Source organism: Fusarium solani (assembly GCF_023522795.1).
Source record: "Fusarium solani strain SB1 chromosome Unknown bctg00000006, whole genome shotgun sequence".
Lineage (NCBI taxonomy): Eukaryota > Fungi > Ascomycota > Sordariomycetes > Hypocreales > Nectriaceae > Fusarium > Fusarium solani.
The window spans coordinates 3317383-3329993 of NW_027072151.1; the positions used below are offsets into that span (position 1 = coordinate 3317383).

At 53.9% G+C, this 12611-nt stretch overlaps 4 protein-coding genes across 4 annotated transcripts; all 4 read left to right on the forward strand.

The window, feature by feature from the left end:
• Window positions 1–537: 537 nt before the first annotated feature.
• Window positions 538–2486, forward strand: MRS44_010764 (uncharacterized protein; the record flags this gene model as incomplete). Its single annotated transcript, XM_046282320.2, has 2 exons — window positions 538–911; window positions 965–2486. 2 exons carry the CDS (start codon window positions 538–540, stop codon window positions 2484–2486), a joined length of 1896 nt encoding a protein of 631 aa, XP_046128201.1.
• A 1555-nt stretch (window positions 2487–4041) lies between these two features.
• MRS44_010765 (uncharacterized protein) lies at window positions 4042–4488 on the forward strand (the record flags this gene model as incomplete). The annotated part of the gene is made up of 1 exon (XM_046279631.2): window positions 4042–4488. One exon carries the CDS (start codon window positions 4042–4044, stop codon window positions 4486–4488), a length of 447 nt encoding a protein of 148 aa, XP_046128200.1.
• Window positions 4489–6360: 1872 nt separating this feature from the next.
• On the forward strand, window positions 6361–7956 carry MRS44_010766 (uncharacterized protein; the record flags this gene model as incomplete). The annotated part of the gene is made up of 3 exons (XM_046282319.1): window positions 6361–6568; window positions 6631–6945; window positions 7001–7956. The coding sequence occupies 3 exons, from the start codon at window positions 6361–6363 to the stop codon at window positions 7954–7956; spliced, it is 1479 nt and encodes a 492-aa protein (XP_046128199.1).
• A 2876-nt stretch (window positions 7957–10832) lies between these two features.
• MRS44_010767 (uncharacterized protein) lies at window positions 10833–12452 on the forward strand (the record flags this gene model as incomplete). Its single annotated transcript, XM_046284502.2, has 5 exons — window positions 10833–10920; window positions 10990–11151; window positions 11204–11527; window positions 11576–11820; window positions 11874–12452. The coding sequence occupies 5 exons, from the start codon at window positions 10833–10835 to the stop codon at window positions 12450–12452; spliced, it is 1398 nt and encodes a 465-aa protein (XP_046128197.2).
• Between the last annotated feature and the right edge of the window lie 159 nt (window positions 12453–12611).

Sequence of the window (12611 nt, forward strand, 5' to 3'; positions counted from 1 at the left end):
GGCTTTGAAGTGTGAGGCCGGCTTCGGGTTTTGGTGGAATGACCATAGCATGATCTAGACTCCTGGAACCGGGAGTAAATCTGCGGTCTGTGAGGTTGGATGTAAAAATCGGAGGCTGTGAAATGAAGCAAAAGTGGAAAATCAAAGCATTCCAACACCGCAAAATGAGATATACATTGAGGCTCTAGCAATTGCATGTACCTGAATCTCCCCTTGCAGGGACTTCACCAACAGAGTGGCGGCATTCGAAGGATCTTATCAGACCACAGAAGTCACGTGTTCCTTCTGAGTCATCCAGAATCACCCCGCCAAAATCTTTGACCCCTCCAAATTCTTGGCGGTCAGTTGGGGCACGACAGACCTACTTCTGGCGACAATTTCCACCCTACATCTTGCATCTGCATAGACGGGTACGAGAAACGAGAGACGAAGACGAACGAAGACGACGAACAAGAGACGCGATCCGAATACACCCATCTCCGACTATCCCTCACACACTCCATCACCCATCACCCCCACCCAGACACCCCCGCCATCATGAGCTTCGACGCTGAGAGCGCGGCTCCAGTGCTCGCCGCCGCCGACTTCAAGACCATCGGTCCCTTGATCGCCGAGCTCGACAAGCACCTTACCCTCCGAACCTACCTCGGAGGCTACAGCCTGGGAGAGGCCGACGAGAAGGTCTGGACTGCTCTGCGCACCAACAAGGTCACCATTGGCCTCGTCCGCAAGGGTAGCTACGCCAACGTCACACGATGGTTCAAGTTCATCGAGGAGGCTCACCCCGAGCTCAAGGAGAAGCTCAACGAGGGTAAGGCCAAGTCGACCGAGAAGCGCGGGGGAGCCAACTACAACATTGGTCTCTCCAACATTGAGGATGGAGTCGTGACCCGATTCCCTCCTGAGCCCAGGTAGGTCTTGACGCCAGGTACAAATCGTGTGACCATACTGACTCTCCCGCAAGTGGTTTCCTTCACATCGGCCACGCCAAGGCTGCTCTCCTCAACGACTACTTTGCCAAGAGTGCCCCCGACGGCAAGGGCAAGCTCCTCGTCCGATTCGATGATACAAACCCCTCCAAGGAGAAGCAGGAGTTTGAGGATGCCATCCTGCACGACCTGGAGCTAATGGACATCAAGTATGTCTCCGTCACCCACACCAGCGACTACTTCCAGGAGCTGTACGACATTGCCGAGAAGATGATCCTCGACGGCGGTGCCTACGCCGATGACACCGATCCCGAGGTGCAGAAGGCGGACCGCATGAACCGTCTCCCCAGCAAGCGACGTGACCGTCCTGCCGAGGAGTCTCTGGCCATGTTCCGCGAGATGAAGGCTGGTACTGATCTGGGCCGGAAACACTGCATTCGTGCTCGTATCGCCTACGACTCGAGCAACGGCTCCATGCGAGACCCCGTTATCTACCGATTCCCCAACTTTAAGGACAAGGAGCCGGCTCCCCACCACCGCACTGGCTGGGACTGGAACATCTACCCTACCTACGACTTTGCCTGCCCCGTCGTCGATAGTCTCGAGGGCGTCACACACGCTCTGCGAACGACCGAGTATGCGGACCGTAACGAGCAGTACCACTGGTTCCTCGAGAACCTCAAGCTCCGCAAGGTCAACCTGTGGGAGTTTGCCCGTATCAACTTTATCCGCACATTCCTTTCCAAGCGAAAGCTCACCAAGGTGGTGGACACTGGCCGTGTCAGTGGCTGGGACGACCCCCGTCTGCCAACCGTCCGTGGTATCCTCCGTCGCGGTCTGACTGTTCCCGCTCTCCGTGAGTTCATGCTCAAGCAGGGCCCTAGCCGAAATGTTGTGACAATGGACTGGACAACCATCTGGGCCATCAACAAGAAGATGCTGGACGCCGTTGTCCCCCGATACATGGCGATTGAGAAGAAGGATGCTGTTGCTGTGACTGTGACTGGAGGCCCCGAGAAGTCGTACAAGGAGGAGAGGCCCAAGCACGTCAAGAACCCCGAGGTGGGCACCAAGCAGGTGACGTTTGGTCCCAAGCTCATCATCGATCAAGCCGATGTTGCCTCGTTTGCCGATAACGAGGAGATTACCCTGATGAGCTGGGGCAACGCCATCGTGCGGGGACTGGACAAGTCTGAGACGCCGATCAAGGAGCTCAACCTCGAGCTGCACCTTGCCGGTGACTTCAAGACGACAGACAAGAAGGTGACGTGGTTGGCCTCTGACCCTGAGAACCTGGTGGAGGCGGAGCTGTGGGAGTTTGGCTACCTCATCACCAAGGACGTTCTGGAGAAGGATGACAACCTGGATGATTTCCTGGCGGAGAACACGGCAACCATGACGGAGGCGCTGGTCGACGCCAACATCAGCTCGCTCAAGGAGGGCGAGTTCCTCCAGCTGGAGCGCAAGGGCTTCTTCCGGGTGGACAAGGCTCTCGGCCAAGGACCCGAGGGCCGTGCGGTGCTGTTCAAGGTTCCCACAGGCGGTCAGAAGAACTAGAGCTGTGTGTATGTAGTAGCGAGGATGAACGACTAGTAGATACGAACAAAAAAGAGACAGACGAGCCATGACTGCACATCACCATTTCAGCTTTTGCCAATCGTATGGTTTCTGGGGGTCACGCCGACTGTGCACATGATGGTGATTGGTGGTGATACTGCTGTGGATAGCTTCCCACTCTGGCTTGATGTCATGGCCTTGAGTTGTGCCGAATTGGGCATTGAGCTTGAGGTGTCAACTAATTGTGCAAGTTATTCATTAGTTCCCTCGGCCGAACAATGCCTGCAAGGGATGTCAGACACGAGCGGGACTGGTAAGAAACAAGGCCGTAAGTCTGAGATGAAAGGGTCAGGGAATAGAGACTGCATAAAGAGTCATGCCATTGAGAGACATGCAGCTCGTCCAAACAAGTCAGCATAAAATAATCACGAGATGAACAATTCCATTATCGATAGTGCCCGAAGCTATAGGCGAAGGGAGCTATGACAGGGCCTAGCGATCAACACGAGGGGAGACGAACAGGGGGTGCTTCATCTCCACTGGGCGGGTTCTAGAATAATCGGCTCAAGGTGACGTCCCATCAGCATCTGTCCCCTCGGGAAAGTCAAGCACATGACGTAAATGCCTTTTGACTTGTATCCGTATCCATCTGCCCACAGGGTTGAACGGTGCGGTCACGGGGAATTATTGTTCAAAGTAAGGTCCCGTTTAAGCTTGCTAAGAATAGCATCAGCATCAGCCGCCTCTTTGTCAGGGACCCGGCGGTCAAGTTTATGTGTGGCGTATTCGGTCGATGAGAGTCGAGACTCTGCTGCACTACGGCACGCTACTGAACGCCTGGACTTGACCTTGAGGGCGAGAGGGAAAAGCCCCTCGCAGTTGAGGGAGAGAAAAAAAGGAGCATCATGATGATATAGCGGGGACCTTTTGCATTCACGAGAGTCTCCTGAGGGTAGAGATCAGCGGGATAATCCACCGACTCTGACGTTGTTGAGCGGAAGAATCGTGATGTGAAGGACGGATTAAATCCCCGCAAAAAGGATGATGAAGGGGGGCCGAGGTTTGCGGGGGGTTCCCGACTTGGCAGACGGAGGTCCGGCACTCGCACCCCGATCGAGACGAGACATTGGGAATACGAGCGGCAGGGCAATCTATTCCGAACGGGTTGCATTTCGCTCTAGCCCTAGTAGAGAGAGAGCTCCAAGAGAGGAGTCCGACTCTCCTGGCGATGGCCCGGCGCCGCCGGCTGACTGATGGAGAACAGGGGATCGTCTGATGAATACGAGATACAGCTGCGTTCGCCGATCACCTCGTGTAGACGACATGATGGGACCTGCGAGGCTGGGTCTTTTGGGGCTTGCGGCTGGGAACGGCCGACGATGAGAAGAACTTCAATAGGGATTATATGCATGCCATTGAGTAGAGTCTTAAGCTATATAAACATCACATCCTCCCTCTCAACCAACACTCTCATCATCACCAACAACCTCAATCACATCCTCCACACTCTCAACTATCTCACACACATAAACACAAAACAACAACAACCTTCAATATGAAGTTCTCCGCTGCTGTCCTCGCCCTCGTCGCCGCCACCGGCGTCTCTGCCGCTCCCGCCGCGAGCGACTCCGTCTCCATGATGGCCGCGACCCCCCAGTGGACCATCCGCGACGCCAAGCGCTACTGCCGCGCCGACGACTCCATCTGCAACTGGAAGTTCGGCATCGACACTGGCAACGGCAAGGTTGTCGAGTGCCGCCACGACGTCAAGGGCCCCAAGGCCTCGCAGAAGGCCTCTGCCGGCCCCTCGACCTGCGGCGACTTCACCGTCACCTCTGGCTGGAGCGGCCAGTTCGGCCCCGGCAACGGCTTCACCACTCTTTCCGTCGTCAGCAAGAGCAAGCGCCAGATCATCTGGCCCGCTTACACCGACAAGCAGCTCGCCGGTGCCAAGATTGTCAAGCCCGATCAGTCCTACGCCCCTGCTGCCCTCCCCAAATAGGCGCATCGCTTTATGAACGCTCTACTGCGCTGAGGGGAGCTTAATCGACAATTGGTATACACGTGGAGGATTTCCCCGGAAGTGGCATGTTTGGGCATGACTTGTTTTGTATTCTAATGGCAAAGACTTTGTACATATTAAGATCAAACTTAGAGGCCTTGATCTGGGCTAGCAAATACATCTGAATGAAGGAATATGTTTCCGAAATGGGTATTCAAGTGATTATTGATCGACGTGAACCCTGTTGCATATTCTTGGCGCAGTCATACATGCAAGAATGCTACATATATCGCTCCAAGTATCGACATCATGAGCAGATGACCTTGTGCTAGACAAAAGTGCCCATCTCGATTGAGAGACTAGGCTGTTCATCACTTCATCAGCCAAGAGAGGAGTAGACAACACCTATAGAGCTCAACCCTCATTGTACTTGCACGCCCAGCCTCGCCTTGCAGGGGTTGTGTATTGTCGCTCGAGACTATTGAGCAGATAGTTAACTTGATCAAGGACCGGCGGCGCAGCCCTCTGTTAGGATCCCAGTGCTGCCTTTATCCCCAAAGCATCTTACCGAAACTACTTATCCCATCTTGTTCATGCCTCACCAGTATACTGAGCTTGGGAGTCGCATTCCCTCAGTTGTCTTGTGCCATGTCGTCGGCTCATACACTGGCATCTTGAGCATTGTTGACAAAGCTATGAAAGCTGTGGAAGATGCCAATACCCAATTCCTATCCCAAATATCTCTGGTCCATCAAAATAATAGTGTTCGGGTCCCTTCGTCTAATTGGCATCGTCCACTGCCGCACGAAGACGGCTTGCCATGATGATGGAGCCGCCGTTGGCTGCGCGAAATAGCCTGGACGAGTTGGAGAACATGCCTTGTGGCTGTACAAATCGAGTTCTGGTTACCTTGGCCAAGAATCCCCCTATTAAACCTCCCTGTAGCTGTACTCCGGGCACCCGTCTTAACTGTAAGGCATATAAGGCTGATACTTTGATGTAGGCACAAATGGTTGTTGCAAGGTAAAGCAGTCCGCACTTCTACAGCAATGTAGGACTGTGTCACGATTGGCGATGCCAGGGCGGAAAGAATCTTTGCAGGGCCACTATCTTTGATCTAGCGTCAAAAGTAGTCGGTAGCACCCTCGGACAGAGCATATGGCTGGGATCCGATGCAGTGAGGCGGATGCCGTTCTCGTCCCTGAAGCCGCGGCCCAGCGAGTGTTACCGTCGCAAGGCGCAGTGGTTTGTTAGCCCGGGCTCTAGATTAGGGCTAGTGAACCCGTCTAGGCATCTCTTGTACACGTCTTCAAGTGAAATAACTATACATATCATCGACGTGGGCTTAAGGCGCGCCCACTCGTCGAGCGCACTCTCGACATGTTCGACTTAGAGTAGCGGCGGTCATTGGATGCCGGCGAGATCATCAACACAATGCCAATGAGTTATTTCGGCTCGACAAAGGCGTCAAGGCAGGCGTTGTTTCAACTCTATTTCCTGTGTAGTGTATAAATTGGCCATGATGCAGTAGGCCTTCCAGTCCACCCGTTCGTTACACATTACGACGATCCGGCTTAGCACTGCTTGGGTCTGGCAAGGCCATCTTAGTTGCCTGCCTTCGAGTGTCATGCAAAAATTAGAAAGGGTATCTTTTGGCGAGACTCGTTGAACAGATTCCCCAACTCGTGTTGCCTCGAGTGAGTACACATTGAGACGACGAGAGTTAGGGTCTGACAAGAATCCAAGGCGACCAGCAACCGCACCATACTACGTACGCTGTCGCCTAGATATAAACCACAAGGATGTCAGAAGCAAGCTTCAGCTACTGACTACAAATTTAGCCCTTTACCTCTTTCTTCATCTTCGATCAACATGCAGCCCCTCGGATTGGTCCTGCTTGCCTTGTGCAGCATATCATTTGCTGCAGAATGCTTCAGCCACCAGAAACGAATCCTGAATATTCCCACCGCAGACCAAATTCGTGCGGCAATAACATCTCAAAGGTCTCTAGAGACTATCTGCAGACGCACTTGGCCGGTGGATGATGAGCAGCAGGTGCAAAACACATTTAACCACGGACGTATGTGATTGAGCACACGAGTAGCTCATATTGACGACGCCAACTCACATGTCTGTCACAAGACTTGCTCTTGGGTGTGCAGAGAGCCCACAACTCGATACCCCTCAGGTATTGCATGGACGCTTTGAAGGACATCATCGCTCAATGCATCGAGGGGGCAGGGCTCTGGAGAGGTTTCTGGGACCTTGATGGAGAACTATACAACATCAGCAACTCGAACTACCCCCACAACCCGCTTCTCCCTGGGGATGATGGCGGCCCCAGCAGCTTGGAGCCAAACATCAGCCCTTGCGACTATCCCAAGCACCACCCAGCTGCGTTTGTTGATAGCGGCGCAGCCCAATATCTGGAAGACTTTCTTGCTATCCAAGGTGATGGTAAGTCGTTTGCTCTTCTCGGTCTTCACCTCGTTTGCTAATTTGTCCTTGTTAGATAATTGGTTCTTCGCAATGGAACGTGGTGCTACCAATGGCCAAGGCACGGCCGAGCTGCCCAGCTGCGGAGTCATCGAGGGCGCCAACTGCTCCCCATCCAAGGACTGTCGCGAGTATACGTCTACCGAGTTCTATTACATCCGGCTTGTCTCGGGCTTGATCAACCAGTTCTTCACCCGGGCCCATGAAAAGCTCCAGGACGAGACCATCCTGAATATTCTCGCCATTGACGAGATCATTGCCGACTTCAAACCAGACCCCACTCACGCCGTCGACCCCAATATCTTTAACACGATGGCCGGTGCTCCGGCCATGGCTGGGGCTGTCGCAGGGGCGGCACCGGGCCCTGCTGGGGTCATCGTCCGCAGCCAAGCTTCGGTCCACCTCAAAACCATCTTTGACGAGACGAGAAAGTCCATGGCAACTCTCCTCGCCCGCTTATTTGGCAATCGCGACGTCAAGTACTCGCTATCGAACCTCGTTGACGGCATGAAGAGCAGAGGGTTCCAGCCCGTGGCTGACGACTGGGTTCCCGCCGCCGTCATCTTATCCATGCCCTGGATGGGCGAGTCCGAATCTGCGGACCTTACGGGCAGCTTGACCGAAGGCGTGCATTTCATGAACCAGAGACTCGTCGGAGTGACTCTCAAGGCTATGGGCTATCTGGTCATGATGATCAAGAACTACAGCGAGTCTGAATGCAGTGAGATAGAAGGAGCCCAGTTCATCGACAATGACTGCTACGCGGTGTCCACGGGTTCTCGGGGCTTGAGTTACAAGTTCATGGGCGCGGAAGACATCAAGCTACTACCCGAGAAGTACGGCATCGATATGGTTGAGTTCTTCAAGAACATCCGCGAGTGCAGTACACTTGGGGATGACCTTGGTGTTGGCAGTCTTACTGTATATCCTGCGTGCTTCTTTAATCTAGACTTGGCCTTGCATGTTAGTTGAGTTACGTCTTTGAATGATACCCCTTTCTCTGTTCATTACTTCCTCTCTCCCAAACCGAGACGAGGCACGTCGTGGTTATGGTGAGGCTATCGGCGACAAGTCCCAGAGTATGTGTGCCCCGCCATGACGAGGGCGCAATTCAGGGCAGGGTTTGATTGAGAAACTTAGTTAGAGCAGAATCTGAACGATGCTGTGATGGTTATTATGCCTAATTGTATTATGGGAGAGAGGAAATACAGGCAAAGGGATCAATGGGAGGGAAAGCACAAGAAATGCGCAATGTAGGACAACAGTCTCAACTGCCATGCGCCTCACAACTGCCAGGTCCGTGATCTCAATACGTAGTAAAGAAACGTCAAGAGGGGGAAGCGTCGAGAAAGATCTCGATCTATGCGCTATGTACATGGAGTCCGTGTAAACGTGCTTCAGTAGCCGTGGCCGCGCATGACGGATCAGCATCTGGCCCGTTGTTCAACGAGTCGACGCCTGTGCTCACGGCTCAAGAGGCATTTAGTGGACGGGATCGTGAGTAAAAATCGCATTGAGTCGGAATAGGAGCTTTACCAGTCAATAAGTTACAATTGAGTTTAAACCAAGCCGAAGAAATTACAAGATGAACGAAGGCTCGAAAATGACCGGCGGCGGTTGTCCCTGGGGAAACGGATGCGCCAAAGACGCAAATACGCAAATACGTCATCCCTACCCGGTACATCAGTGTCGCCATCACGAGTTTTGAACCGAGACGCACATAAACAGGCTGTGCTCCATGGATTCTATGGCGATCTGGATCAAATAAATGCACTTCGGCAGTCGCAAACCGTGATAGATATCCGAGCCTCAATCGCTACAAAAGTGCGCCGCAATATGCAGTCCCGGCCTGCGGCGCTTAAATCATCACAAGCCTTGTCTGGGCTGTCGCGTGCTCTTCAAGAATTTTTTTTTCTTTCTGGCGGCATGGGTGAGCTTGGGTTAAAAGTGCAGTGAAAAAGGGTGGAAAAGGGTGAGATGTGGGCGCGGGAATGGTTCTAATTGATCGAGAGCAAAGACCCAATCTTGAATATGCGCATGCAGTGACACCTATGACGGCACTGGGAATAGCCTCAATCCGTACCACCGAACGATCAATCTTCACGTGGGCACCCGGAAGCGTCGGACAGCCTTCGGCACATGACACGCATACGATACACGGAAAAGGGAGTCCCCCCAGCCCTTGAGACGGAGATGGCGCCAAGCGGAGGTTGACCGCCAAGACTCCCCTGGAGATGGTCAGTGGCTAGCACCGGTGCCAAGGCCAAGCGGCTGCCTTGATTTCCTCCCTCATGATTAACCCCTTGGAGATGTCTATGACGGGGAGAAATGATGGTTATTCTTGGCCTCTCGGCTGAGACACAGAGACCATCAACAGAAGCAGGACACGCACGCAACAGAGTGAAGGCGGCGGTGATACATGGCATGTTTCAGTGGACGGGCAGCAGAATAAGGTAATATTTAAGCATACCAGGGGCTGACGCACCGTGGTCGTGAATACGGCGTCGTCGTTGGCTGTCGTGATGTTTTTTGTGGAGGTGACGGTAATTTGAGTGAGGCGCATTAGAGTTTAGCGGCAGCCTTTGCACAGAAGGATGCGGTAGTTATCTAGGGGGGAGACACAGGCGGGACATTGGTGTTACAGTGTGATTGTAGGGGGGTTATAGGTACCCTTCAGGTAGAGGCTCGTTGTCCAGGGCTTGCGTGGCCCTTCATTCCGGATCCAATTTTTACCCGCTGGCCAGGAAAGGGTTGCTCTCTATTGCTTCTATTGTCCATCTGGGGAATTGGTCTCTATCACGGCAGACACGGACGTTGCGGGACCTCTCTTTGGTCCTTTCTCAGTATTGACACCTCTTAAGCACCTCTCGCTTTGCTCTCTGTCTACTCTCACAGGCTCGCCACTGTCAGCCGCCCGACAGTGCCCGACACTCCGTGCCCAGCTCTCTTTGTCTCTCGGCGCGTATTTTACCAACCCCTGCCCTGCTCATGACTCTCTTGGACACATTATGATAGGCCCCCCTTGGCTGTGGATCCCAATCGATGGATGTCACTTGGCTCTTGTGTCCCCTCCGGATTACTCGGTCCCCGGGTGGTCCGTCGATCAAGGAAGAAGCGTCTTGGGTGACGGTGATGCGCAGTAGGGCGCACCAAGAAGTCTTGAATCACCGGCTGATACTCTTGCACTTGTCCACTGCGTCCCTGTTTTCAGGGGCTTTCCGACCCCGTGTCCTATTACGTGGCTCTCCCTCACACCCGCCAAGACTCTTGGTTCTGCCCCTTGGCGCCGGTGACCATGGCCCCATGGTGTCTTGGCGTGAGAAGCCATCTTCGACCTTTTGTTTTTCTCGCTGAGCCATCTCCAAGCATTTCACTATGCCAAGATGTCCGCCAAGCGCCCTAGCTATTGGGGACTTGGCACCCCCCGTTGCACTGCCCCGATGCCCAGCGTCTTGGCTTTTACTGGCCGCTCATTTTCCCTTGATTGATTGACCTTGAGTCCAGTGATGCGGGCTGTTGAAAGGGCCCCATGCCCCGTCCGTCCCGCCAGATCTGATCCTCCATCTTCCTGACCCTGCTCGTGCGTGACCCAGAGGCCTCTCTGTTTGCATTTCAAGTCTTTTGTTCCCACATGAATCCTTCCGACTTGTGCTATTCTTGAAGTTTTGGACCTTCGTTTCTAATTCCCCGGTCTCGTCTTGGTGGCGGGTCGGCATCTTCAATCTAACCTTCAAGGTCGCTCGCTCGCTCGCTGCATCCTCACGACGTCGCTCATTTTCCAGTGACCTTTTTTTTCGTTCCGACTTTTCGACTTGAGCGTTTGTTTATTTTTTTTTGTCCTTCACATGATGCCTTCCCTCAAGTCGGCGGCCCTCGTGGCCTTGTCGGGAGGTCTCTTCCAAATGGTCGATGCCCAATACAAGATTGGTACAAAGGGTATGTTTTGTTTACGACACCGCCGACGGATTCACGCCTTTTGTAGACGACAAGCTGATCATCCCACAGCCGAGATTAAAGACACGGCAGCAAAACTCGCCTACGATCTCATGCTGCAATATGACGGAAACACGACTGGCATGATCCCCGGTATCTTGCCCGGTCCGCCCACAGAGTTCAAGGGTGACTACTACTGGTGGGAGGGAGGCGCCATGATGGGAACATATATCGGTGCGTAGGCAGACACCAATATCGACGGAGCGACGACTAAAGAAATGCGCAGACTACTGGAAGCTCACCGGCGACTCGAGCTACAACCACGTCATCATGGAGGGCATGCTGCACCAGACAGGTGACGGCCACGACTACATGCCCGAGAACCACACCGCTTCGCTCGGAAACGACGATCAAGGATTCTGGGGCATGTCGGCCATGCTGGCTGCCGAGAACAAGTTCCCCAACCCTCCCGAAGATAAGGCTCAATGGCTCGCCCTCGCGCAGGCTGTGTGGACGACGCAGGCCCATCCCAACCGACACGACAAGGAGTGCAATGGAGGTTTGCGATGGCAGATTCCTTTTACCAATGCTGGTTACAACTACAAGAACAGTTGGTCATACTGAATGTCGATTATGCGCCGCTGCTGACTCGTCTTAGCGATTGCCAACGGATGCTTCTTCAACATTGGAGCTCGACTTGCGCGATACACCGGTAACTCGACCTACGCGAAGTACGCCGAAGAGACTTGGGATTGGCTTTGGGCTGTTGAGTACATCGACCATGAGAACTGGAGGGTGTATGATGGTGGGCACGTCGAGAAGAACTGCACCGACATCAACAAGGCCACATTCTCGTACAACGCTGCTATCCTGCTGCAGGGCGCGGCTTTCATGTATAACTACGTATGCTCACGGTATACCTGATGGTCACGGCCATGGATGCTAACATTTGACAGACGAATGGCTCCGAGATCTGGGAGACCCGCGTCAACAACCTCACCGATTCCCTCCTCAAGAATTTCTTCCCCAAGGGCATAGCATGGGAGGTCCCCTGCGAAGGCCGTAAGGGCGCCTGCTCGACCGACATGCTTTCCTTCAAGGGCTACGTCCACCGATGGCTCGCGGTCGTCACTCAGATCGTCCCCCACCTCAAGGAAAAGATCCTCCCCGTCCTCCAAACCTCGACCGAAGCCGCCGTCAAGCAGTGCACGGGTGGAAAGTCTGGCCGCGCCTGCGGATTCTACTGGAGCGATGGAGTTTTCGTCGACCCGGCTGTCGACGAGACAAGTGGTGCGGGAGAGCAGATGAACGTGCTGGCGGCTGTATCGAGCTTGTTGATTGGCGACGCCGAACCCCCCGTGACGAACCGCACCGGCGGTATTTCCAAGGGAGACCCCAACGCGGGCAAGGAGTCGCACGACATGCCGGAGCCGGATCCCATCACGCAGGCCGACAAGGCCGGAGCCGGTGTTCTCACGTTTTTGATCCTGAGCAGCGCGCTCGGGACGTTTGTTTGGATGTGCGCTTTCGACTGAGCGCGGCGTTGAATTGACTATAACTGGCGTGTTAATTTTTTATTGACGAAGGAGAATGGCGTTTGGTAGACAACTACTGGCATGAGACATGCCCCTTGTTTTTTTGGTCTTTCTGGAGGAGTAGAGAGGGATGGATACCCGGGGCAGACCCTGAGGGTT